The sequence below is a fragment of the Chanodichthys erythropterus genome, chromosome 9, assembly GCF_024489055.1.
Source record: "Chanodichthys erythropterus isolate Z2021 chromosome 9, ASM2448905v1, whole genome shotgun sequence".
NCBI lineage: Eukaryota > Metazoa > Chordata > Actinopteri > Cypriniformes > Xenocyprididae > Chanodichthys > Chanodichthys erythropterus.
The window spans coordinates 38,033,983-38,061,058 of NC_090229.1; the positions used below are offsets into that span (position 1 = coordinate 38,033,983).

Sequence of the window (27,076 nt, forward strand, 5' to 3'; positions counted from 1 at the left end):
AAACGATCTGACAAATCAACTTGAATTCCATAACTTTTTTTCAGAATGGTATGAAGATTTTCAAGTTTCCTGAGAATCCGAGCAACGGACTAGGAGGAGTTAGAAAAAGTTGTTTTTTTGGTATATGATGATGCAGTCGAATCGGCTTGAGCCAAGGAATCAGAAGGAACATGTCTGTTTTTAGCCCTTACGTAAAAAAAGGTATTAGCATCAATGCAAGTGAACGTTTGGACAGTTGGTGGCACTAGAGTGATTGAGTTAGAGACTCCAATTTCGCTGTGATTAATGTTCGAACTGTCAACTATCTGTGTGCCAAATTCCATAACTTTCCTTCAAGCGGTTCTATGGGATACCATAGTCTTAAAAGTGGAAGAATAAGAAGAATAGGAACACTAATGATTACCATAGGTGCCATAGCAGTTTCGGTGCTTGGCCCCTAAGAAAGTTGAGGTGTGTGTGGCTGTACTTGATCAGAGCACTTTTCTGAAGTCTAGAACTGGATAAAGATTAACAAACACCAGCAAACTTGCAATTGTAGAAGAAGAACCTTCAGTGTGGCACTAACCCGGCCTTGAGCGTGCTAGTCAATTTTTGTGGGCCTTTAGAGATAGAGGGTGGAAAATGAAAGTGTTGCTGTGTTTACAGCCGGTTTACCTTCATGGATTATCGAGCCTCTCTGACCCCAATCTGCCTGTAACTCAATTCCTCCAAATTGCAGCGCCTCGCTGTAATCTCATTAATCTGGACGCATGGGGTTCATATAAGAGGGATGCTCAAGTCCCAGGCAGCAGATCTCTCGCTTGCTCTCAGGGACTTCATTTGCTTTCCAACTTCCGTCTGCTTTCTCCGTTTTGACCCTCGACCAGTGAACCGAATATGAACGGGACGGAAGGTCCAAACTTCTACGTGCCGATGTCCAACAAGACCGGTTTGGTTCGCAGCCCGTTTGAGGAGCCGCAGTACTACTTAGCAGAGCCGTGGAAGTACTCGTTGCTGGCCGCGTACATGCTCTTCCTCATCACCACCTCATTCCCTGTCAACTTCCTCACGCTCTATGTCACGGTGCAGCACAAGAAGCTCCGCACACCCCTCAACTTCATCCTACTCAATCTGGCCGTGGCCGACCTGTTCATGGTGGTGGGCGGCTTCACCGTCACGCTCTACACGGCCCTGAACGGGTACTTCGTCCTGGGGGTCACGGGCTGCAACATCGAGGGCTTCTTTGCCACCCTGGGTGGTAAGTGCACTCACTCACTCACTCACTCATCCATGAAATCCATAACTTTTTGCTGCCATAGTATGAAGATTCGATTTTGGTGAAAATCAGATCAACGGTCTAGGAGGAGTTTGAAAAAGAAGGTTTCTAAAGAAATCAAAATGGCGGACAGGGAAGTTTGGCCAACTATGGCAAAATTGGTCTCTATGTTATCGGCATGACCCAAGGAATCTAATAAGTTTCATTACGGTATGCTAATTTAATCAAAAAAGTTCTTAGCATTTTTGGACTTTTTAACACAAGGTGGCACTGTCTCTTGTTTTTACACTAAAATCAATCAATATTAATAAAGAGTAACAATCCAAAAGAATTACAATAGCATGAATTCTGTGGGGAAAATAATGTTACGATGCAAAAAGAAAAACAAGATAGGCTTCTTTTTTCTCTCCTGATTTTGAGAATGAAATATGAACCTATCACAGACCTCCTGAGATTCACACATCAGTGCTTGGAAATATTGCTTTTCATCCAGGCGGATCATAACTCCACATCACATTTTGTGCTCAGTTTGGGCCTGTTCTCATAGAGTGGCATCATTCTGTTCAATCCAGGATGGATCTTATCTTCGCTCTTAACTGCTAAGATGTGGACTAATGGGCATTACAAACATTAACAGCATTAATTTCTGTGAAGGCCTATACAAATAAAACTGATTTGACTACATTTAGACTGACTTTAACTGAGTGATGGTGATCTTCGCGATGTTTCTCAGGTGAGATCGCGCTGTGGTCTCTGGTGGTCTTGGCTATCGAGCGCTACATTGTGGTGTGTAAGCCGATGACCACGTTTCGTTTCGGTGAGAAGCACGCCATCATAGGAGTGGGCTTCACCTGGGTCATGGCCCTCACCTGCGCCATGCCGCCCCTGCTGGGATGGTCCAGGTAATCAGTCAGGCCTTTCAGGAGAACACGCAGGTTTAGCAACTCATTTTTAACTAAATTTACCAAGACAGTAAAATCTGAAAGTCCATTCATGAATCCTCACGGGACAATGGCCTAATAAACATACCGCTGTGATGAATTGTGTGTGTGTGCAGGTATATTCCGGAGGGAATGCAGTGCTCCTGTGGAATAGATTACTACACTCCTAAACCTGAAATCAACAACATCTCGTTTGTCATCTACATGTTCATCCTGCATTTCTCCATCCCACTGCTGATCATCTTCTTCTGCTACAGTCGTCTGCTCTGCACTGTCCGTGCGGTAAGACACACACACACACACCAGAGCTGGAAAGTCAGACTCATTTAGTTTGTTACACTATGGGCCGGTTTCACAGACAGGGCTTAGGCTTAGCCAGGATTAAGCCTTATTTCCTTTAGGGTATTTAAGTAGCTTTTATAAACACCCTAGAAAAAAACATTACTGGTGTGCATCTTGAGACAAAACAATGGCAGTGACATATTTTCAGATATGTCAGTGCAAGTTGCTTTCAGTTAAAACAACTCAAATATGCCTTTTATTCTAGGACTAGCTTAAGCCTTGTCTGTGAAACCAGGGGTACATATATCTAATTATTGCACTCAAGTTTAAAGATCTTATTACTAATCATTTTCTCATTATAGACCCACCTTGTGGCCTATTTTTACAAAATTTGGAACCCATTTTCGTTTTCACACAATGTATGAATATCCATTGGTAGGCCATTCAGATTTGGTTTTATTAGCCTTTGAAAATTGATTGGCTATTGGTGGCCATGTTTTTGAAGTATCCTAATCATATTCGAGAAACATCCGCCAAAGAAGATGCATACCACTTTTCAACTTGATGGATCACATGGTTTTCAGTTTTAGCCCCCCTATTCGTATAATATTACAAAACTTGGTATGCGTCCTCAGAATGTCCTGTTGTCTGCGTGTGTCAAGTTTTGTTAAGATTGGAAATTGCATTCAGCAGATATGGGTCAACTTGTAAAAATGGGTGTTGCCTGACCAATTAATTATATAATCCCTAAGAGTCATAATAGTTATGTTCACCTGACAGGTGTTCTGACCAGATCAGCCAATTTTCATTTTATGGCTTAATTGAGAAGAACTGACTTTAAGGGTTAGTTCACCCCAAAAAATGAAAATTCTGTCATAATTGACTCACCCTCATGTCATTCCAAACCTGTATGACTTTCTTTCTTCTGCAGAATGTAGAAGATTTTTTTAAGAATTTTGGAAACCAAACAGTTTTGGTGACCATTGACTTGCACTGCACTAAATAAAGGTTCTTTATTGGGATCAATGGTTCCATGAAGAACCTTTAACATCCATGGAATTTTTCCATTGCACAAAAGTTTCTTTATAGTGGGAAAGGTTCTTTAAACTATTAAAAATATCCAATATTTGGAGCGTTTATTCTTAAGGGTGTATATGAACAAAGAAGAATCTACAATTGTCATTTTGAGTGAACTATCACTATCATCACTAACAAACAAGCACAGTCTTGGAGTGCTTTTACAAAGCGGTGCGTAAATAAAGGCCACAAGATCTAGTCCTAAAACATAAAGATAGTTGACCTCTATGGCAGCTGTGCAGTGATGAGCCAGTGTTTTACACCACAACACTTACTATAATCACAAGGTACTATAGCACTGTACCAATCAGCATCTAGGACTACGAATATCTGATATATTATTGTTTTATGTCATTTTTTCATTCTCTGTTGTCAGGCTGCTGCTCAGCAGCAGGAATCAGAGACGACCCAGCGGGCCGAGCGGGAAGTGACGCGTATGGTGGTTGTCATGGTGATTGCGTTCCTAGTGTGCTGGGTGCCGTATGCCAGTGTGGCCTGGTACATCTTTGCTAATCAGGGGGCTGAATTTGGTCCTGTCGCCATGACAATACCAGCTTTCTTTGCTAAGAGTGCAGCGCTCTACAACCCCGTCATCTACATCATACTCAACAGACAGGTAAGACTGACACACACTTTAATACTTCTGCTATGTATTATATTATGTTTAGGGCTGAAAAAGTGATCATGAGCTTTTGCTTTTACAAGTTTTGTTGCTTTTAGTCTATTAGTGTTAAGGTCCTCTGCTGTATATGCTAGTAGAAGTTTTAACTGATGACAACGCACTTTAGACACAATATTGCCAGTTACTTTGTCATTGGTTTACCAACAAAAATGCAAAATGAAAAAGTTCCCAGGGAATGCATGAACAGATTAAATGTACAATTTGAATGCAATGAAAGTCATGTTGGATAAAAACATCTGCCAGATGCATACATGTAAAGCAAACTGTTAACTGTTGTGTGTATCCAAGCAACACACACTAGTGCTGTTTCATTCCTGAATTAATGTGTTTTTGAACTGAATGAATCAGTGCTTTTGACTCGCATCGGTTGAGTGAATAATTCAATGACTTACCCATTCAAGCAGGTGTGACGCCAGGTGCGACAGTGAAGTGTTTTTTGCTAGTTTCAGTCTGACACAGTTATCATTTTCACACCCTGCGCCCCGTTGTTTAAATAGCAAATGCACTTGCACCCATCTGTTCACCCATGGACGTGCTGGTCTGAAAACGAGGTGTGTTCAGGTGCATTGTTGGCGTGTTGCTATTTTGAGGCAACTGAAAATGACTGTGCCATTGACCACCTGGCTCAAGTCAATGCCGCAGTATTTTTTTAATTTTTTTAGTTATTTAAAGGGTGCATTGGTGATATGCACCTATAGGTAGGTGCACAATGTCTGCTTGTTACACGCACAGGGATTTTTAAAAAATAAAAGGTTTACATGCTTTAACCTTGCGCACGAGCAGATCCGTTTCCTCTCTGGAGAAGCGTTCCGTCTTTCTGCTTACAAATTCCGCCATGTAAATAGACTAGGTACATTAAGACATTAGGTACAACCTTTTTGGACCATGCGCCCCATTAAAATAGGGCCCTAGGACTGTAATTGTAGCAATCTGTAGTTTTGTTAATTTACCATCAATGAAGAGTTTCATTAAACAGTCTTAAATGCAATTATTTGGTGTCCAAGGTGGACACATTTGACCGACAGATCCTAACTGCTCATGACACCGGGATGTGACGTAAACTAACGTTCCTGGATATTTACTGTATATCTGTGAGTCCAGTCCCGCTCATGGAGAGTTCAGGTCCATCTCTAATCAAACACGGATGAATCAAGTTCTTCAGGATCACTAGAAAACAACAGGCAGGTGTGTTTGATCCAGGTTGAACTGAAGTCTGCAGGATTGGACATCCCTGGTGTATATACAGTATAAAATGCAACAAGCTCTACACATTTCACCAAAGTAATATGTTAACTGCTGCGTTTACATTGGTACAGTTCAGGAACTGCATGCTCACCACGGTCTGCTGTGGAAAGAACCCGTTTGGTGAGGAGGAGACCAGCATGGCGGTCTCCAGTAAGACTCAGTCCTCGGTGGTCTCGTCCGCTCAAGTGGCTCCCGCCTGAACATCCGAACGGCTCACAACTGGACCAGTCCGGCCCGCAGCCTCCTACAGGCCAAATACAGCTCTCCAAGTCGGCTTGGCTTCCATCTGCTACATCAACAACTTCTTCTGTCTTTGTATCTTACAAAACTGGCCAATCAGATCTCTATAATACTGCTGTATGTTTTGAACTGTGTGCGATTTATATGGAAAATCCTTGGAATGTGTTTAGTAACGTGATGGCATTTCAAATGTCCGTTCCATTAGCTTCGGCTTCACCACTGTTTGTTGATTCTCCGGGTGTTAGATGAATATGTAGCTATGATTTTGTACATTTTGACTATTGTAGGCTTATGTTTTGAACCCAAGAAGCGCTGGAGCCACAAGAGACCTCAGGAGATACGCTAACAAAACAATTCTTTGAACGTTTAGATGTAAATGTTGTTAAGTTTGAATATGTAAATGTGTGAAGATGTGAATTTGCCTGCAGATAAAAAATATAGAGGCAAAGAAGAAATAAAAGCTCATGTGAAACAAAAAAGTCTACTTGGGCTACTAAAATGCTGCGGCGCTTGGAAACATGACAAAAAAAAAACATGCCTGTAACACAATGTTTTAGTAAAGTTCATCTTTACTGATAAAATTTCCCTCTTTCTCCAAAAAAAAAAAAAAAAAAAAAAAAAAAAAAATTAAACATTTCCAGCAGAATATCTACAGAAGAATGCACACATTTCGGTTTGGATCCACCCAAGAATGATCCAAACCCTTCAAAAAAAAAATATTCATACAAATGCAACAGTCTCATTCAAGCCTGTTATATGTTAATCATATCATTACTTGTCGTCCAAGGCATCGTGGAATTAAAATGAAACGCCATTGAACAGTGCAGTACAAACATCCCATCAGAAACATATTCACATTGATTGAATCACACTATAAACTCATCATACAGCTATAAATATTGCTATGGAGAAGGTCTTGTATAATCCAGTGCATAATTGGCTCTCCCCGAGTGTGGGGTCAGTGCGTCACAATTAAACTCCTCGTTTGAAGTCAATACTTGAATACTATAGCAATCGAAAATTAACAAACAAACTCATCAGAGCGAGAACAAGCGGATGCTTCTCTTCACTTGAACATCCTCGTTAAACGAGAGTTTTGATCAGATGGAGGGACGAGGGTGTGCGTCTCAGGCCTCACTGGTGCACTCGTAGATGTTGTCTTCCATCAGAGCGACGACCTGCTCGAACTTGTGCTGCAGCTGAGTGCGTCGAGCGGTCGGGTTCGAGTCCAGAGCGCTCACCACCTGAGACACACACACATGGATATAGCTTTATTTGAACTGGTTTATTAGAGGCTTCCAGAGTGAGACAGGATTCAAACTTTTACGAGTCTTTGTTCACATTCCTTTAATTAAATTAGGGCTAACGATTTAACGTGTTAATCAGATTAATTATGGTAAAAAATATGTGTTAATTGCCCTGCCCCAGACCTATGCAGTTCATCTGACATTACATACAGTTGATTGATGACGAACATGATGCATGATCCTAAAATTCAAGATATGGGGCAAAAATGCCTGTTTGAGTTTTTGTCTCATGTTTAGATCATATGAGTTAAGTAATATCACGCGAGTAACGAATGCAATATTATACAAGTTTTTGTCACATAGCCTATATAACGAGTGCAAATGCAATACTGATTTTATACAACAGTTCAGTAAATAAGTTGATATTGTGTTATTTTAGACACAATATTGTCTATTTTGTTCAATTTTGCCAATATACAGTGCACAGCAGTTGTTTTGAATGAACCGAGTGAAACCAATGATTCAGCCGATCAATCCTAAAAGACTTGATGAACTTGAAGTGGCGCTGCACAGACCGAACGGTGTATGACATCAAAGTTCAGTGAGAACGATTCAAAAGCAAATCGAGCTGTCTGCTCGCTAAACGCTCTCGCGGTACTTTGATGTCAAACACCGATCATTCTGTGTAGCGCTGCTTCAAGTCCAGTAAGCCTGAAGAGAACGTCTTGGGTTACTGGTGTAACCCTTGTTCCCTGAGTAAGGGAACAAGACACTACGTCGAATGACACGATGGGAACGTAGCGTCGATAGTTCCCACGAAAGGGAACTATTTACGTCACGAATTAATCAACCGTTTGAATGAGTCAAATGAATGAAAGACTTAATCATTAAGAGATTTACTGCCACCTACTGTCAGTTTTAGTTTCTTATTTAGAGTCTAATTTGATTTTAAAAATTTCATATTTCTATATTAATTAAAATTAAATAAAAATGAATTAAATTGAAATAAAAATTAAAGGTATAGTTCACCCAAAAATTAAAATTCAGTCATTTTTTACTCAACCTCATGGTCCATAAGTTCATGTGTAATAAATTCTATGTTAGATCAAATAAATTGTTCCTTTCTGAAGCTACTTTTTGTAATGTCTATTTGATGCTTTACACAATAATGACTTAAACTGATCTTTTGGGGGTAATTTCTCAGCCAAAAGTGATGTGCTATTAAATTGCAATGAATTAGATTAATTAATTGGCACATCATATAATTAATTACATTAAAATTTTTAATCGCTTGACAGCCCTAAATTAAATACATGAATATGACACATTTTGCAATGTACGTTAACAATAAGTGACCCCATTAACAGGGAACATTTTCAGAACTTTGGCTTACAAATGTTATTTTAACATGTGACATTAATATAACTTTGGTTCAAAGTTTCCATTTATAAAACCTGTGTATACACAGATTCATATTCCAACATTCATATTTATTAAATGTTCTTTGACGTGTGGAAAAGTGCTTAGCAACATCTCAGGATCTGAGCAGACATACACACTTTTTCTTGTGGCAGAGAGTCAGAGAAATGCAGGTATTTGTATATATAAGCAATTCTTGCCGTTCTCAAGTAAAGAGTTTGGATGTTGACTGGTAATCTTTTATATATTAATTAGGCGGCGTTTACAAAGTGGAGATCTGAAACAATTCAGCTGCGCACAATTACAAGATAATTTGCGATTTATAATTTTCACATCTGGAAAGAGGAGTGCATTCGTTCCCTGAATCACAGATCACACATTGTAGAAATTATCATAACATCAAATGTAGGAGGGTTTCTACGCAACATTTTATAAACGAGCACAAAAACATTAGCACAAAAACATTTTTACACATTGTTCATGGAATGTTTTTTGGTTGGAAAGCTGTTTAATGATTTTAAAATGTTACTAGAACTTTCAGAGAACATTCAAAAGTATTCCAAATTCCCATAATGTGTGCAGAATGATAAAATGGAATTTTTCCCTTAACGTTTTCAAAACTGGACATTTGAACATTCAGAGAACATTCAGAGATAACATTTTAATAACTTAAAGGATTAGTTAACTTTTAAATAAACTTTTCCTGATAATTTACTCACCCCCATGTCATCCAAGATGTCCATGTCTTTCTTTCTTCAGTCGAAAAGAAATTAAAGTTTTTGATGAAAACATTCCAGGATTATTCTCCTTATAGTGGACTTGAATGGGCACCAAATGACTGAAGGTCAAAATTAGTTTAATATCAATTATATTATATTATAATTTTCCATTTTTTTAGAAAATGAGCGATGGTTTCACTAGATAAGACCCTTATTTCTCATCTGGGATCATGTAGAACAATTTGAAGCTGCAGTGAAACTAATTTTGACCTTCAGTCATTTGGTGCCCATTCAAGTCCACTATAAGGAGAATAATCCTGGAATGTTTTTATCAAAAACTTTAATTTCTTTTCGACTGAAGAAAGAAAGACATGGACATCTTGGATGACATGGGGGTGAGTAAATTATCAGGAAAAGTTTATTTAAAAGTTAACTAATCCTTTAATTGGAACGTTATCAAAATGAAATCAATAAAATGCCATCGAAGTGATCAAAGCGCAGCCTCACACATGGCCAAAGATCAACAAACACTTTAAAATGTAGTAGCTAAAACACAGTAATACTCGAGTTCAGAAAGACCGAGTCAGACCGTCTTGAATCAGAGTTCAAGATCATATTTTCAATGCTCCTGAAACATGGACTCAAGTACTACAACACTGCAGAACTGTGTCCCTTTGTTTCTGCAGTCCATCGCTCACTGTATACAGGTGACCGTTTGATCTCATTGGCTCAATGAGTGTTTTTAAGCTTCAAAAAGAGCACAGTCCCTGTTTAGACTGATTTATTTATTTTTTTGCATTTTGCACAGTTCTCTGACCGTCAAGAAAGGGCCAGAGAATGCAAACACTGTACGCTCGCGCAGTGAAATGCACACTGCGCATTCACAATCATCAGCATTGTTTGGCAAACCCCCATGTGATTGCTCTTTCATGTCAAACGAGCTCTATTCAGAGCAGAAATGAGCTCGCATCAGTCCATCTGCACGCTCACACACGCACCGGACAGTGACGGGATCTAGACTCACCTGACTGCGGTATTTCTTGGCATACTTGTAGACTTCCGTTAAGGCCAGGTTGGTGTTGAACTCATTCCTGTATTTCTGCAGAAAAAAAATCATTCAGAAATTCTTTGTAAGTATACATACTTTGTACATTTATCATTCATATGCACTTGATATTTCTGCATTCTGGCATTCCTCAAGTGTGTACTGCAGGCGACGTGCATTGGCTCAATAACTTAGTGAGCTGCATTCTGTACTTGTAATTTACTTCAAAGGGAAGAATGGTGCAGAACTTTGGCACGAGTATATCAGGGCTTTTGGCAGCATCAGCTCACCCGCGACTCCTCGGCCAGGTGAGCGTTCATCTCCTGTTCGCTGAGCGGCGCCATCTCCTGAATCTGTCTGTAGTAGCATTGCACTCTCTTCTTATACTCCGGGATCTCTTTGGCATACAGCAGCTTATTGGTGGGAGAATCCTGTAATAAAGAAAGCAGCTGATTAGAGGCAGAATGTGAGATCTGTTCCACTGATCCCTGAACTGACGACTGATCGGAGAGATTATAGCGCGTCATTAATGATCAGTCATGAGGTTTCATCTGTCCCTGACAGCAACATAGTGTCGGCCCAGATCCGGCCCACATCTGGTCCGCGTGTAATCCACATGTACCAGATGTGGGCCGGATCTGGGCCGACACTATGTTGCTGTTAGGAGCCTTTGAAGGCCTGTTTGAAGGTCAAGACTTGGTTTTAGAGATCAGGTTATAATTAGATTAAGGGTAGGTTCAGGGTAAGAAGCTAGAGATTGCATTGTGTCAATGAATGTCCTCACTTACTTTGCCCAGCTGCAGATCAGACAGTGAGCAGGCATCAATGAAAGCCTGAGCGATGACAGACAGACACGCGTCCATGTGATCCGTCTTATCAATGTCGAACACAAACTGAGGGTTCTTCAGGATATTCACCCAGAAGCGCAGAGGCAAACTGCCGAGAGACAGAAAACATCACACATGCTCTTCAGATTCATCTGCTCATCTTGTCAAGTACACCAGCACCAGCATCTCTGTTGCTATTTAGGATGGTCATGACTGACCTCGGATCATCGCAAATGACCAATAAGAGTCGCGCATTTCAGAGAGCGTGTAATAAAGCAGCGTACAATACCTGTTCGTCTTCCAGATGTGTAACGTGTCCGGGTCGGTTATGCCGCGCTTGTCTGCCTGTTCTTCCAGAAAGTCAAAGAAGTATTTGATGGCAAGCGGTGGTTTCTCCAGAGGAATGCTGAGGATGGCTTGAAAAAGATCATCCAGGAACTTCTGCAGCGTTCCCTGAAACAAACGCATTCACACACTTATTATTAGTCTTCATTATAGTGCTTTCTGATGGGGTTTATTTACCTACAAATAAAGTCTGCAGTCAACATCTCTCTCGCTACTGTCCCTTTAAACACACTGTGTGGTGATGAGCTCATGGTTGTGATATCATAATCATCTGAGGTCATGATGACACTGGGTGTGGATTATATCCTGCAGCATCTGGACTTGCACAAGAATCCTGTTTATAGACATCAGCCGGTTTTGAACAGCATCACCCCTGGTAATCTTGAATCAGAATATCTTCCTCTTGCAACTTCTCTGATGATGAGGGCGGGGCAACCTGTCACTCACATGAGATCCACCAATAGCAAACCACAACCATCCAATCAATTCCACACAGACAAAATCAAGCCCCGCCCTACATTTGTTCTTGTTCCTGAAGTGTTTTACTCGGATATATGGTACAACAGGGAAGAAAAGACCAGTGCAACTTCCCTTTCATGATAACTTTTAAAAGGATATGTATTGTGAAAAGCGTTATACACATAAACGTGAATTGAATTGAATTATGTCGGCAATAAAGAGTGTATTTTACCGTTGGAATGGAATGCTCTGAATTGTGAAAGTTCTGACTCAATTCTGTTTCAAAATCCTTTGTTCCCATGATATGAGCCTTTGAGAGGTCAGTAGTGTGTTTTTCTCTGCTGGATTCACATCTCAAGCTCTTATTTGGAACAGTATTTGACTTTCATGTCTTATCAAAGGATGCATTTCAGAGAAGCATATCCAGTCTTGTGACTGTTTGTACCAGTATATCCACAGGCAGCAGGGCACTTCAGATCTGATACGGATGAGTCGAACGCTACCTTAGTGGAGAGCAGGCGTGTCAGGTAGATCTCAGGCAACACCTTCTTCCTGTGACTGTGTCTGTGGGACTTCCTGCTCTCGGTCAGTTCATCATGCGGCAGCACCTGCAGTCAAACCAGAGGAGCATTACAGTTATTACGATTAAATTATCAATCGACCAGTATGAAATGCATTCAGCACAATTATCGATTGCATTTTACTATAATAAAATCTGAATCTGTTGTCCAGTGCTTGATCACTTCTGCCCAGCTATCAAAAACACAATCTAAGAACGTTTGGTTATAGAAATGTTATTTCTGAATGTTCTCTGAATGTCATTAGTCTTTAAACATTTTCTTAAAGGAACACTCCACTTTTTTTGAAAATAGGCTCATTTTCCAACTCCCCTAGAGTTAAACAGTTGAGTTTTACCGTTTTCGAATCCATTCAGCCGATCTCCGGTTCTGGCGGTACCACTTTTAGCATAGCTTAGCATAGTTCATTGAATCTGATTAGACCGTTAGCATCGCGCCTAAAAATGACCAAAGAGTTTTGATATTTTTTCCTATTTAAAACTTGACTCTTCTGTAGTTAAATGACAGAAAATGAAAAGTTGCGATTTTCTAGGCTGATGTGGCTAGGAACTATACTCTCATTCAGGCGTAATAATCAAGGAACTTTGCTGCCGTTCCATGGCTGCAGCAGTGCAATGATATTACGCAGCGCCCGTGAGCCCCTGCTTTCACAGGGAACGTGCCTTGCAACCATGGAGACGTTTGTGAGAGACGCTGCGTAATATCATTGCACTGCTGCAGCCATGGAACGGCAGCAAAGTTCCTTGATTATTACGCCTGAATGAGAGTATAGTTCCTAGCCATATCAGCCTAGAAAATCGCAACTTTTCATTTTCTGTCGGTCTTAGTACACGATTTAACTACAGAAGAGTCAAGTTTTAAATAGGAAAAAATATCAAAACTCTTTGGTCATTTTTAGGCGCGATGCTAACGGTCTAATCAGATTCAATGAACTATGCTAAGCTATGCTAAAAGTGGTACCGCCAGAACCGGAGATCGGCTGAATGGATTCGAAAACGGTAAAACTCAACTGTTTAACTCTAGGGGAGTTGGAAAATGAGCCTATTTTCAAAAAAGTGGAGTGTTCCTTAAACATTACATTTTTCGGAACATTAAGGGAACATTCCATTTCATCATTCTGCAAACATTACGGGAACGTTACTTTTGAATGTTCTCTGAACGTTCTGAAACAAGTAGTTACATTTAAAAAATCGAACTCAAAAAAACATTCCATGAACAATGAATGAATAATGTTTCTCTGCTAAGGTTTTGAGAACATGATTAAAGAACAGATAACTTTGAACAAACATTCTATTAACGCTACTGGAAGAATGTTTGTTCGTAACTTTGAGATAACCTTGCCAGAACGTTCCCTGTTAGCTGGAGCACGATTCTACTCACAGTTTCTGGGAAGTGTTCTTGTGAATTTGCTGGTAAATTTGTTCTATTTTAAAATTTTAGCACTGCTTTATGCCAATTATGAATACAATGTATTAGAGATTAACAAAGTCAATTAGAGATCAGATTCAGAATACACAATTTTGGCACAATCTGTTTGCCGTAGAGTGTGACATTGGGCAGTTTTTAGTTTGACATTTTTCTTGTCCATGACATGGCAAGAATCTAGCAATCAAAATCACATAATCTCACAAAGTAACTTTCATAACAGATGGAAATATTGTGTAGTCTCTGTACCCAGCATTACAGTCCATTCTCTAGAAAATGCTTGGGTATTTTTTACATGAATCGTGTAACATATAGTCTATTCTTTGCTGAAGGTGTGAAACCCTTCACAGTGCAAATATGAGATGTGATTGGTCAGATTTTGCTATTATGAAAGACTTGCTCAACCCTTTACCATTCATACACTGGGTCAGATCACAGACCGATCTCTGTCAGACAGGTAATCAAGAAGCATCTTGAGCTTCTCAAGAGTTATTAAGGTTTCATAACATTTAAATCTTCAATCTTGCTTCTTGTCAGTCCGTCCCCTAAGGGTTTTAAGGGCCCGACCACACGCCACTGATGCACATTTTTCACAAAAGCCTCTTATGTGACAGACATCTATGCTCAGACTGAGAGAAAAATATCTGAGAAGTGAGTGTGAAATTGATTCAGTTGAGTCATAAATACATCAGTCGGCAGCATGGGCAAATGTAAAGCTGATAGTCTAAACCTCGGCATGCGAGACGAACAGTCTTTGTTTAGTGAGAGTCTGTTACGCAGGCAGAGTTTATGAGAGCTAAGTTATAACTTATTCCCAGCACATTTCTGCTTTAGTGAGTCCTGAACATGATATGATCTGTTAGAAAATAGTTTAAGCAATCGAGATCACTGATAAAAACTCTTGATTATTAGTGTGAGCAGAAGACTTTTAAAGACTGTAGTGTGTGAGAGACGTCCAGCACACTCACCAGATGAACGTACTTCTCTGTGTCCAGATCTTTAACTGTGAATCAACAGAAAGACGTTCATGGAAATGAGTTGAAAAGGACAAAGAGTTCATAACTGAGTTGAGTATTGTGCATGTGTAAAGGCCCCGATATACTGGTGTGACGCCATTTCCAATAAAATCAGGACTAAATGAAGTTTGTTTGGAGATTGAAACAGCTTGCCAAAGTGAACTTTATGGAAAAGCTCCACCTTTTTTACTGTGGTGATGATGTAATAGGTGGGTGTGTCTCTGAGGCTCCGCCTTCTTTGAGGTGTGAATCTCCTCCGGTTCATTTCTTCTGTTCAGTCGGTCGAGGTCAGATGCGAGTGAAAACATGAACACACTTTATAGATGAAACTGAAGCTGTGATTCTAATTTAAAGCGACACTGACACTGTTGTTCATGTTTAAGCTGCTGCTTTAAAGCAATCTGCTGTATAAAGTGATATAGAAATAAACGTGACGTGACTGAATCTCAAACACATCACTATGATCAGATGCTTTCTGAACTGCTGTTTTCTCATTTTTTTGTTGTGTTTATTTTGTCATTGCGAGGAAAGCACATCCGACACGACATCCGGAGGTTCACTAACAGTCTATATCACTGCAAACGTATTTCAAACTTCTTCTTACCCCTAAGCGAAGTACGAAAATGAAGCGAGTATATCGGGGCTTTTAGGCGTGTAAGGTGTGATTGTTGTACCTCTGCCCAGTGTGTTCTCTCTCGTGTCTTTCAAGCTCATGGCCAGTGACGCCCCATCTGGGATCTGCAAGATATAGGTCAGAGGTCATTAGTGTGTTGCGTACAGGGCTTTTCAAACCATCAGCCAACACTTCATGGCGGGGCCAATGGGTTTGTCCAAGGGTTATTTGAATTAGCTGGTTTTTGCATTTTCTGCACCGAATTTGGGGGAAAGTCTGCCGAATTCTGTGTAAAGCATGATCGGATTAGACAAAATATTTAATAAACAAGCAGAAAAGGGGAAGGTAAACCATAGACCTTTGTGACTGACACACACACAAACAGATGCACAAATGCACAAACACACACCTGATAGTGGAAAACGGTATTGAGTTTTTTTCTGCCATCCTCCATGACAGACGTGTCGTCCAGATCCTGCAGGATTCTGCTGCTGCGTCCCTCTGGAAACCACTCTGATCGGGACAGACCAACAGCACTGAGTTAGCCGGGACAATAACTCTGAACATGATACTTCAGTCTCTCATAAAACTCCTTAGTTTCCTTAATATTAATGGTTGCAATTTATTTCACAGTATGTGCACTTACATGTACTTACCTAAGAAAGTACTGGGTAATATAAAGTAACTACATGGGTTAAAGTTAGGTTTAGGAGTAGGTTCAGGGTTAGTGCCTAGTTATTACCCAGTAACTAATTAATAAACAAATAAATTAGGAGTGTGTTTTTCTATTTATTCCCCTGTTGATTAATAACATAATAGACAGGTGGTCCGTTCATACTGGTCCCATATTTGAATGGTCAAATGCTTCTTCCAGGTCCAATTCCATTTTCATCCCGCCTTTTCATATCATTCATTCTTGGACAATAAGAAAATATAGATATAACTTTAAAATAGCTACATGCAAGGTTTTATTTCCTCCCTGTTATGACATTCTATTAACATTAATTTCATGCATTTAGTTTATAAATTCCAAATTTCTGCAAGCTACAGCTATCCTCATGATGCAATATTAAGATGTCTGCTCTAAACCACTTTATTTTCACCAAAAATGCATTGCATACAAAGAATGAATTCGCTACTGAGCATAGAGGATCGAGGAGTCGAGCATGTAAAGACAGACGTCACAGCGCGATTATTTACCCAGCTCAACATCCTCTTCTCGGGGCCACTGGGAAAACGGCAGGTTCTTGTAAAAGGCCTCCAGTATTTTCTCCTTCACTTGACAGATAGTGTCGGTGTTCATCACACGCACGCTCACCGAGTCCATCCCGAAACCTTGGAACGATACGTTAATGTTCTGGAACACAGACGGAAGAGGTCAGAGGTCAAATCGAGGCTCATCAAATCACAACGTCCTCAGAACTTTAGCTAATGTTCTGAACAAATGTTAAAGGATTAGTTCACTTTCAAATTAAAATTTTCCTGATAATTTACTCATCCAAGATGTTCATGTCTTTCTTTCTTCAGTCGAAAAGAAATTAAGGTTTTTGATGAAAACATTCCAGGATTTTTCTCCATATAGTGGACTTCACTGGAGCCCAAACGGTTGAAGGTCAAAATTACCTATTTACAGTGATCCCAATTGAGAAATAAGGGTCTTATCTAGAGAAACCATCGCTCATTTTCTAAAAAATAAATAAATAATTATATATGTTTTAACCATAAATGCTCACCTTGAACTAGCTCTCTTCTTCTTCTTCTCTATTAGAATTCCAGCAGTGTAGACACTGCTGAGTGTATTACTGCCCTCCACAGGTCAAAGTTTGAACTAATTGTTATATACTTGCACTAGCATATTGTATATGACAATTTAGTTCAAACTTTGACCTGTAGAGGGCAGTAATACACTCAGCAGTGTCTACACTGCCAGAATTCTAATAGAGAAGAAGAGAGATAGTTCAAGATGAGCATTTAACTTAAAACGTATATATATATATATATTTTTTTTTTTAATGAGCAAAAAATGGTTTCTCTACCTAAGACCCTTATTCCTCATCTGGGATCACTGTAAACTGTAATTTTGACCTTCAACCGTCTGGAGTCCATTGAAGTCCACTATAAGGAGAAAAATCCTGGAATGTTTTCATCAAAAACCTTCATTTCTTTTCAACTGACGAAAGAAAGACATGAACATCTTGGATGAGTAAATTATCAGGAAATTTTAATTTGAAAGTGAACTAATCCTTTAACAGAATGTTTGTTCAAAGTTATCTGGTCTTTAATAATGTTATCAAAACGTTAGCACAAAAATATTATTTATACATCATTCATAGAAAACATTCATGGAAATGCTTTTTAAATGTTACTACTTGTTTCAGAACGTTCAGAGAAGATTTAAAAGTAGCGTTCCCGTAATGTCAGAAGGATGATCAAATGGAACGTTCAGAGAACATTCAGAAATAACGTTTTCATAACTTAATAGGAACGTTAGTGAAACGTTCTTAGAACATATTATTGCTAGCTGGGACAACACCTTCATGAATGTGATTTCAAGAGTGAGGCTCACCTGCGGTTTGGCTTCGATGTTTTCGCGGAGGAGCCACTCCTCGTTGAGCGTGTAGCGCGCCTTCCCCGTGATGGCGTCAATCGAGCCCTTGTTGATCTGCTGTTTGATGGCGCACAGCAGCAGGAAGAACGGCTCACCGACCGTCTCCTGATGGTGGCAGAGAGAAACAACCGTTCACCAATGCAAGTGAAGCCACCATAACCAGCATCTCCAGCAAAACCCCTCGAGGAATGAAACTGCTCTTGTGTACTGCCGCACAAACCTTAAGGTAGCTGTACATGCAGATGGACATCCAGTTGGTCAGCATCTTCTCCACTACTGACTCTGTCCGCCGCAGCATCAGTTTAGGGTTTTTGCAGGCTGAAGCGTCAATCAAATCGATTAGCAGCTCCTTCATAATGCTGGTGTAGTACTCTAGTTTACCATGGAGGGCAATAGTGAGCAGAGAGGCAAGATTGCACCTAAACATCAATGAAAAAATGCGTACACATCATCACACCAATCCTAGAGGCAGACAGTAATTGAAAACATTCACTTCGGTGTGAAGAGAGTTGGGGAAAAGCCCTTTCTCTGAAGAGCCCTACTGATAATGAATAGCTTGGACATCAGCTACACAATCACCCAACAGCTAATCACACACAGATGACGATGACAGACAATGAAAGCACTGATGAATTACTTCAATGCAGGGTGTGTAACTATCGTCTCAAACTGCCAAGATGCAAAACCTGAACTCACTGAATTCTCATCTGAGCCTCGTTTCCCAATAGCATGTGATCAGCGCATTTTCCACTAGCCATTTTATGAATGTTTGTAATTTTATTATGTGCGTTTCCTACTTACATGAGTGTGCTTTAAAAACCTGTGTTTATACGTCAAGAGCTGAAATTTATCACTATTTACTGTAACTTACGCTTTATAAACACTTACATGAAAAGTCTCCAGTAACTTTCTTAAATTCTCAACCTAATTAGCCACATATTAAACATAGTTTTGTGCATAAGATCTCATCATTCCTTCAGTTTGCTTCTAGGGTTGGTAAAAACACTATTAATTCACTAAGTACAAACAGCCCATCTTGTTGGCAAAGGCTATTAACAATATATTAGCCACCGCTAGATGAGATTTTGACACAATTGACCTGAGCACTTTAGGTGAAAAAGAGTTTTTTGATCCCATTCTTCTGCCTTTTCCCATCTCATATCAGGCGAATAGCACTGAAACACTATTGTAATTGTTAGAATTTCCAAGTATCAGCATTCTGCTCTAAAAGCGATCGGGCAAACCAAACCTTAAAGGATTAGTTCACTTTCAAATGAAAATTAGCCCAAGCTTTACTCACCCATCCTAGGTGTATATGACTTTCTTCTTTCTGACGAAGACAATCTGAGATATTTTAATAAATATCTTGACACATCCAAGCTTTATAATGGCAGTAAGCGATACCAAATGAGTATGAGCTGAAGAAAGTGTCTCCATCCAATGATCCACATCCATCCATTATAAACATATTCTACACAGGTCCGGAGGGTTAATAAAGGCCTTCTTAAGCGAAGCGATGCATTTGTGCATTCGTTTAAAAAAAAAAAATCTATATTTAACAAGTTATGGAGTAAAATATGTAGCTTCCGCCAGACCGCCTTCTGTATTCTTCAAAAAGCTTACGCTGTATGTCCTGCGCCTTCCCTATTCAACTTACGGAACTGACGCGATGCCAGTTCGATTTTTTTTTTTTCAGAATTTGAATATGGAAGCTACATATTTTACTTAACTTGTTAAATATGGATTTTTTTTACACAAACGCATTGCTTCAGAAGGCCTTTATTAACCCTCTGGAGCCGTGTGGAGTACGTTTATGAAAGATGGATGTGGATTGAAAGACTTTCTTCAGCTCATACTCATTTGGTAACGCGTCACTGCCATTATAAAGCTCGGATGCATCAGGATATTTATGAATATTTCTCCGGTTGTGTTCATCAGAAAGAAGAAAGCATTCAAAAGTATGTAATGGCTCATAACTTGAACAGAATGAGATATTCTCACCTAACTTGGTGCATATGTGTATGGGCTCAATCTTTAGCCACGCAAAAAAAAAAAAAAAAGAAAAAGCGGCAATTGGCCACTTGGTGGCGTTATAACAGGGAAAAAAATATAGAAATGGCTCTAACTATGCAACCCTTTGTCCGATTGACTTTAAAATTGACATGCAGTCTATGTCTAAGGTGACATGATAATCAATGAGGATATTTGCGTATCTCGAAAAACATGGTCGCCATCGGCCAATGAATTTTGAGCACCTATTAGACAAGGAGGCCAATTGGAACAAAACTCGGAGGGCATGTTCGACTCATGGTCCTAGAGGTCTGTGAGAAATTTGAAAGAAATCAGCCACCGGGTGGTGCTAATGAGTTTTACACCTCAGTTATCATGCCGAGTTTCACACATACACACAATATTCGTATCATATGTTAGATCTCCTCATCTTTGCATCATGAACCACTGCTGTCAATAAAATCGTTCATTAAATATTTGCAATTATTTAAAAAAAAAAAAAAAAAACTTTTGCCAACTAGTCCTAGGTTTTTCACTCAACCTCAATAAAACCACTGCAGTACAATTCTCAGGACTCTCTAGGTCAATAAATATTTAAAAAATATTTAACCTTTTGGATAGCTATAGCAGGGTCATTTAGAAAAAGGGCATGGCAAAATACACTCAAAAGTCAATAAATCCTAAACGAAAACTCAAAACTTCACAAAAATTGGTGAGCCTGTGCAACATATGATTCTAAAGAAGCATACATACTTTTATGGAGATCGGACCATAGATGGCGCAATGACTGCTAAAAAGCTTTAAAATGCTCTTTAAATTGCCTGTATTGGCTGTAAATGGTATTTTCCATCTTTAATCTGCGTACTGTAGGTGGTTACAGGCTTAATAATTGCTGCTTGCAGCTATTTAATTGTTAAAATATATAAATAAAATAATTGTATCCTGATATTAGAGTATTGTTGTATATATACTGCTCCTCAACATGAACTGTATCAAACAAAATGTATTATGTTTAATTTTGGTGACTGCATAAGTCTGACTGTCTCCTTGCAATGCGATTACTCAAGAGCACTCGTGAATCTATGTCCATTTTCAAGTACTAAAGTTACGAAGGCTTTAGGAAACGGAGCGCAAGATATGATGAATTGTATGATGGGCTTTTGGGAAACAACAGTGTTCATTTCTCAGTATGTTTGACTGTATTGGGCTCTTGAGCAGCTTGAGCTGGTCATTCAGACGAACTCCTTGTACTCCAGGAATGGGATCCCCTGTGAGCGACAGATGTTACATTATAGGCTTTTTAGCTCTGTGTCTTAGTTTCTGGGTTCTTTAAAGCACCACTGCAAGACCATGAGAATAACAGCTGTTTGTAGACTGTAGTTTTGTGTTGTGTCTCTACTCACCTGTCTCTAACGGCAAAGTCTTTCTGCTGCTCAAGAGCATGAACGAAGGTGACCAGGAAGTGTTTGTTGCTGAGAAGGGTGGAAAACAGAGTGATTCCCTCCTCCAGGTTGGGCCGCGTGGTGTTACATGGCTATCATAAGCAAAAGAGATACAGGCCACATCAGCATATGGCATATAATCACTATAAAGCATAAAATGTAAAACTCCTAGAATGACTACATTATGCCCAGGGCTTGACATTAACCTTTTTGCTCACTAGTTTCCAGTTACTATCCACTCAGCATTTTCACTGGCCATAATGTTGACATTGATACCATGGGGAAAAACTACAATATAGATATTTTTAATATTATCTCATAATTTGGCAGCAGGTATATTAGGCTGCTGTCACTTTAAGATCCATTATACTGTTACACATGCATTTTCTTTCTCAACTGTTTACATTCACTTAAAACATACTGACTGTGTTTACATGAATACTCACCTAGACTGGCATTTTGACATTATTTTGTGTGAATTTGACTGTTTAACCCTTTAACTGTCACCCCCACTTTTTTTTTAGACAAGAAAATGCACTATCCAAACTTAAATGGTTGTAATTCAAGAATACTTTGGAGTATAGACATAAGGCTGGTCTTGTTTTAAAGATGAATTTTACAGATTATTGTAGATGTGAAATAGCTTATGTAAGTGAAACAGAAAAAAAAGTTATAGAAGTTTAAGTTTATGAAAATGTAAAAATATAATATTTTATATTTTATATAAAATATATATTTTACAAAACAAGTTTTACTCTAAAGCTGAAAGGAAATCAAAGCCAAGTTGTGTTCCAAATTTCAGGTTGATATCTCAAAAAATGAGCTTTCAGTAAGATTTTGTTTGGGCGCAGTACCACACTTTTTCACTAGATGACAACCAAGCTCCATTACTGACCATATAAGGGCGCCTCCATTTCCATATATGGTTTGAGTGATCTGAACCATATATTTCCACATATTTCGTAAAATTTATGAAGTAGACATCCTATATAGAAGTAGTATGGGAAGTTTGGCAGAATTTGATATGAATTCAGCCTCTAATAAACATAAAAACAACATGTATGTGGGTTATAGATCGCCGCCACAATCATAAATGCGTTTTTTTTTTTCTATTAAAAAAATTTTCAGACCTTTTTTTCTCAAAAAAATTTAATGGATGTTATCTTTTGAACTGTTGGCATGAAAACAAACATGTTTCAACCAATCTTTAATGATTTTTCATCTTCATCGCTATATGCTTGTTGAAAATATGCTTGTTGCAAATTGATAAATTACTGCTCCTCTGTAATTTATTTTGAAAATCAGTGATATATAGTTTGTCAAGATTAGTTTAGATTTAGTATAGAATATTACTGTTTTAAATATGTAATGGCAAACGTCCCACCTGTTGGACGGTGACAGTTAAGGGTTTAAGAGCAATAAGCAGCGGAAAATAACTAATTTTAGTACTGAGAGGCACTTTAGGTGTGAACACAAAATCTGCAAGAATGATTAAAATGATGCACAGTATACGCAATTCCACGCCAAAATTCAAGCCCTGTAACAACAATCGTGTCACTCGCGGTCAGAGAGATGAGAGAGAGAAATCTATTCTGTGGAAAATGAGTTTAGGGAAGTTTCAGATATTTCTATATCAGTATGTATATTTTTGACAACACTACATTGCACTTATTTCAGATGCCTTTTAAAAGACTACAACTGAAAAATGCATATATTATATATAAAATTCAACCTGCCAAAGTGGATAGTAAGAGAATGACTCAGGCCACTGCCGAAATACACCCGCATTTGGCAGGTTGGCGGGTGTTAATGTCAAGCCCATATGCATTCTTTCTAGAATATTGTTTCGCATTAGTTCATGCTATTTTGCAATCGTGTGCTGTCCTGTTAATCACACCCTGTCAACTAGATAACTAATAAATTCTTTCTCTCATAAAACACCCTGCTGTACAGTACTGAAGTTTCACAATTGCACAGGGGAATCACAACAGTAATTTCCCAACAACTGTGCAAAACAATTATTTAAACATTAGGGGGAAAAAATATGCTCAGCCAAAATCTGTGAGTGTGTGAGGGACAAAACTAGTCTGATAAAAGAAAGACTGCTGATGGAAACAAAAGCTTCCTCAGATTATGTTGTGTTGAATCTGCTGACAATCAACAATCTGTGCTTTACTGCAAACACACTACAAGAATCATGCTATAAAGAGCCAACAAGACATATAAGAGCCACTCATCATTTCCCAGAGTGTGTGAACGTTTCTGAAGTGTGTGTGTGTCTCACCTGCCAGTCCTGCAGCAGAGGATGGGTTTCAGACAGAGCTCGCGGGCCGAGCGGATCGTTCTCATACACCGGCTGAACCAGACTCCGCTCATAGTCACAGCACATCTACACAAACACAGAGTCAACACAAGCTCATTCTGACACCAAACTCAGTGCCATACTGCTCTTAAATGTCGAGCTGTTATGCTGGACCTGAATGGGAACTGTAATCATTACGTTTCTTATACAGGTTAGGCAGAAGAAGAGCAGGACTGCAGTGTGTTTAAGGTCACTGTCCAATAAACCCAAAATTCCCCCCAAATGCCGTCCACCAAACTCTTTGTTCACTGTGTCAGAGTATTTTAGGGAGATTTTCTTGTCTTTGTGCCCTGTTTTCTGCAGACACTATGACTGGAAGATTGCAACATTTGTGGTTTTAAATGGAAAACAAATAGGAGAGTCCTATATTTGCCCTCGCTGGAGACTTCAACTGTTGAGAAAATCTGACAAATACCACCGAGGACTTGAGAGCTGCAAAACTAGGTTAGTTTTCAGTTAAGAATTATTAAATGATGATGAACAGATTCATTGTTTGTTTAAGAAATCACATTCCCCCGCCTCAGGCATAAGCGGCGTATATAATTACTGTCAGCTATTAATGGATCACACTTTAAACAGAGAGAGCTCCATCAAATAATGGGACTGAGATCAGTGTTTTTCATCATTTAGCTTTGATTCATGCTTTTACGACCTGCTGCTCACATCTACGTGTGTATATAATGGCGCGCGTCGTGTCCTGCGGTACCTTGGGAAAGAAGGTGCGCGTGACGAACTCCTTGTACTCCAGGAATGGGATTCCCTGTGAGCGATTGAGCTCTTTAGTCAGATCCGTCATATCAGTCTGCAGCTCCGCAAAACCTGCGAGAGACAAACACATGTCTGAATGAGGACACCTGAATAATAAATAATAAATGTGCTATTAATTTTATGCATGAATTGCTTTTCCAGTTAAAGATCATGTCAGCAAACATTTACCAACACTTACAGTGCCCTCCACAAATATTGGCACCCTTAGTAAATATGAGCGAAGGCGGCTGTGAAAATAAATGTGCATTGTTTATGCTATTGATCTTTCATTCAAAAAATTCAAAAAAAAAAAAAAAAAAAATCACAAAATTCTCACATTATGAAAGAAAGGTTTTTCTCCAAAACACGTTGGCCACAATTATTGGCACCCATAGAAATTCTTATTAGTAAAATATCTCTGAAGTATATTACCATTCATATTTAGATTTTATTTTTTGCACACCAGGGTGATCATGAGAATGAAATTATCCAGCCATTATTCCCTGTTTCACAGGAGTATAAACATGAGGAAACACAAAGGCCAAATTCCCTTAATCATTCATCATAAAACCAAAGAATATAGTTCTCATGTGCAGCAAAAGATTGAAAGTGGCTGTAAGAAAATAGCGAAAGCATTGGAAATTCAATGCTTGGCAATAATTACGAAGTTCCAATCAACTAAAGATGTTACAAATCTGCCTGGAAGAGGACGAGTGTTTGAATCATCCTAATGTGAAGTGACGAGGAGAGTTTGAGTGGCCAAAGACTCTCCAAGGATCACAGCTGGAGAATTGCAGAGATTAGTTGAGTCTTGGGGTCAAACAGCACCTACATCCCCACAAGATGTTCGGGAGGGTTTCAAGAAAAATCCTCTGCTCTTATCCAGAAACAATCTCCAGCATATTCAGTTGTCAGACACTGGAACTTCAAACGGGACCGGCTTCTATGGTCAGATGAAACTAAAAAAATAGCTTTTTGTCAGCAAACCCACCAGATGGGTTTGGCGCACACATGGATAAAAAGTACCCCATGCTCACGATTAAATATACTGCTGGATCTTTAATGTTGTGGGATTATTTTTCTGCTGGAGGTCCTGGACATCTTGTTCAGATTCATGGTATCATGGATTCTATCAAACACTACAGGGAGTGCAGAATTATTAGGCAAGTTGATTTTCTGATCATATTTTTTTTCCAAGCACATTTTACCAATTCCAATCCACATCAATCTTAATAACTACTATTAATATTGTTTTTAATCATTTATAAGTGATATATAATTGTTCATGAAGGCTGGAAATGAAAAATGCCCTATATTCAGGTGTGCAGAATTATTAGGCAGGTTTTCTTTTACAGATAAAATGAGCCAAAAAAGAGATTTAACTCAGACTGAAAAGTCAAAAATTATTAAATACTCATGAGAAGGACGCAATACTAATGTAATACTTGAAATTGCAAAGTTAAAGCATGACCATTGGACAGTGAAATGCTCATTGGGTCAGCGGGGTCATACAAAAACAGCTGGAGAAGAAAAGACACGTTAACTGCAAAATAATTAAGAATTAAGGTGAAGAATTAAGTGTGAAACCATCAGGAACCCTTTAGTCTCCAGCGCCACCATTTCCCAGTACTGAAACCTACCTGGAGTCTTCAGAAGTGTGAGGTGTCAGGATCTCAGAGACTTAGGTTAGGTGAAGAATCCTAAAAAATGACCCGCTCTTAATAAGAATCACAAGCTGAAGTGTTATAAAGTACATGAAGACTGGGTTTTTATAGGCCTTATAGACAGACAGCTTGAGAGTGACTCCTGAAGGACCAGCACCACATCCTCTTGTACCACTGTTTGAATAATTTATCTTCCAGAATCTGGCAGTACGTTTTGGAAGATCATTTAGTCCATCTCTGCAAGATGGACATTTCAGGATAAGAGATGGACTAAAAGTGAACTCCCACACCTTCATAACACTTCAGCTTGTGATTCTTATTAAGAGCAGGTCATTTTTTAGGATTCTTCACCTAACCTAAGTCTCTGAGATCCTGACACCTCACACTTCTGAAGACTCCAGGTAGGTTTCAGTACTGGGAAATGGTGGCGCTGGAGACTAAAGGGTTCCTGATGGTTTCACACTTAATTCTTCACCTTAATTCTTAATTATTTTGCAGTTAACGTGTCTTTTCTTCTCCAGCTGTTTTTGTATGACCCCGCTGACCCAATGAGCATTTCACTGTCCAATGGTCATGCTTTAACTTTGCAATTTCAAGTATTACATTAGTATTGCGTCCTTCTCATGAGTATTTAATAATTTTTGACTTTTCAGTCTGAGTTAAATCTCTTTTTTGGCTCATTTTATCTGTAAAAGAAAACCTGCCTAATAATTCTGCACACCTGAATATAGGGCGTTTTTTCATTTCCAGCCTTCATGAACAATTATATATCACTTATAAATGATTAAAAACAATATTAATAGTAGTTATTAAGATTGATGTGGATTG

The 27,076-nt window shown here is 39.0% G+C and overlaps 2 protein-coding genes across 2 annotated transcripts in view; one reads left to right on the plus strand and one right to left on the minus strand.

Annotated features, from left to right (window-relative positions):
* The first annotated feature begins 876 nt into the window (after positions 1 to 876).
* On the plus strand, positions 877 to 5,682 carry LOC137027383 (rhodopsin-like). Its single transcript, XM_067395532.1, has 5 exons — positions 877 to 1,237; positions 1,989 to 2,157; positions 2,313 to 2,478; positions 3,932 to 4,171; positions 5,554 to 5,682. The coding sequence occupies exons 1-5, from the start codon at positions 877 to 879 to the stop codon at positions 5,680 to 5,682; spliced, it is 1,065 nt and encodes a 354-aa protein (XP_067251633.1).
* A 673-nt stretch (positions 5,683 to 6,355) lies between these two features.
* plxnd1 (plexin D1) overlaps positions 6,356 to 27,076 on the minus strand; it is an 83,205-nt gene continuing 62,484 nt past the window's right edge. The window contains exons 22-36 of the mRNA XM_067395533.1: positions 24,544 to 24,656; positions 23,760 to 23,864; positions 21,437 to 21,567; positions 18,244 to 18,442; positions 17,982 to 18,128; positions 16,616 to 16,772; positions 15,825 to 15,928; positions 15,477 to 15,540; positions 14,755 to 14,789; positions 12,287 to 12,391; positions 11,269 to 11,432; positions 10,941 to 11,088; positions 10,443 to 10,583; positions 10,132 to 10,206; positions 6,356 to 6,966 (exon numbers count right to left, since the gene is read on the minus strand). Of these exons, the coding sequence (XP_067251634.1) occupies positions 6,850 to 6,966; positions 10,132 to 10,206; positions 10,443 to 10,583; positions 10,941 to 11,088; positions 11,269 to 11,432; positions 12,287 to 12,391; positions 14,755 to 14,789; positions 15,477 to 15,540; positions 15,825 to 15,928; positions 16,616 to 16,772; positions 17,982 to 18,128; positions 18,244 to 18,442; positions 21,437 to 21,567; positions 23,760 to 23,864; positions 24,544 to 24,656 (1,805 nt within the window). The 3' untranslated portion in view covers positions 6,356 to 6,849. The remainder of the gene's footprint in view (positions 6,967 to 10,131; positions 10,207 to 10,442; positions 10,584 to 10,940; positions 11,089 to 11,268; positions 11,433 to 12,286; positions 12,392 to 14,754; positions 14,790 to 15,476; positions 15,541 to 15,824; positions 15,929 to 16,615; positions 16,773 to 17,981; positions 18,129 to 18,243; positions 18,443 to 21,436; positions 21,568 to 23,759; positions 23,865 to 24,543; positions 24,657 to 27,076) is intronic.

Excerpts from the sequence above, each read along its gene's own strand:
- LOC137027383 (XM_067395532.1), top strand. The coding sequence starts at position 877 with ATGAACGGGACGGAAGGTCCAAACTTCTACGTGCCGATGTCCAACAAG. Across the intron at positions 1,238-1,988 it reads CTTCTTTGCCACCCTGGGTG|GTGAGATCGCGCTGTGGTCT; the intron begins GTAAGTGCACTC and ends GATGTTTCTCAG. Across the intron at positions 2,158-2,312 it reads CCCCTGCTGGGATGGTCCAG|GTATATTCCGGAGGGAATGC; the intron begins GTAATCAGTCAG and ends GTGTGTGTGCAG.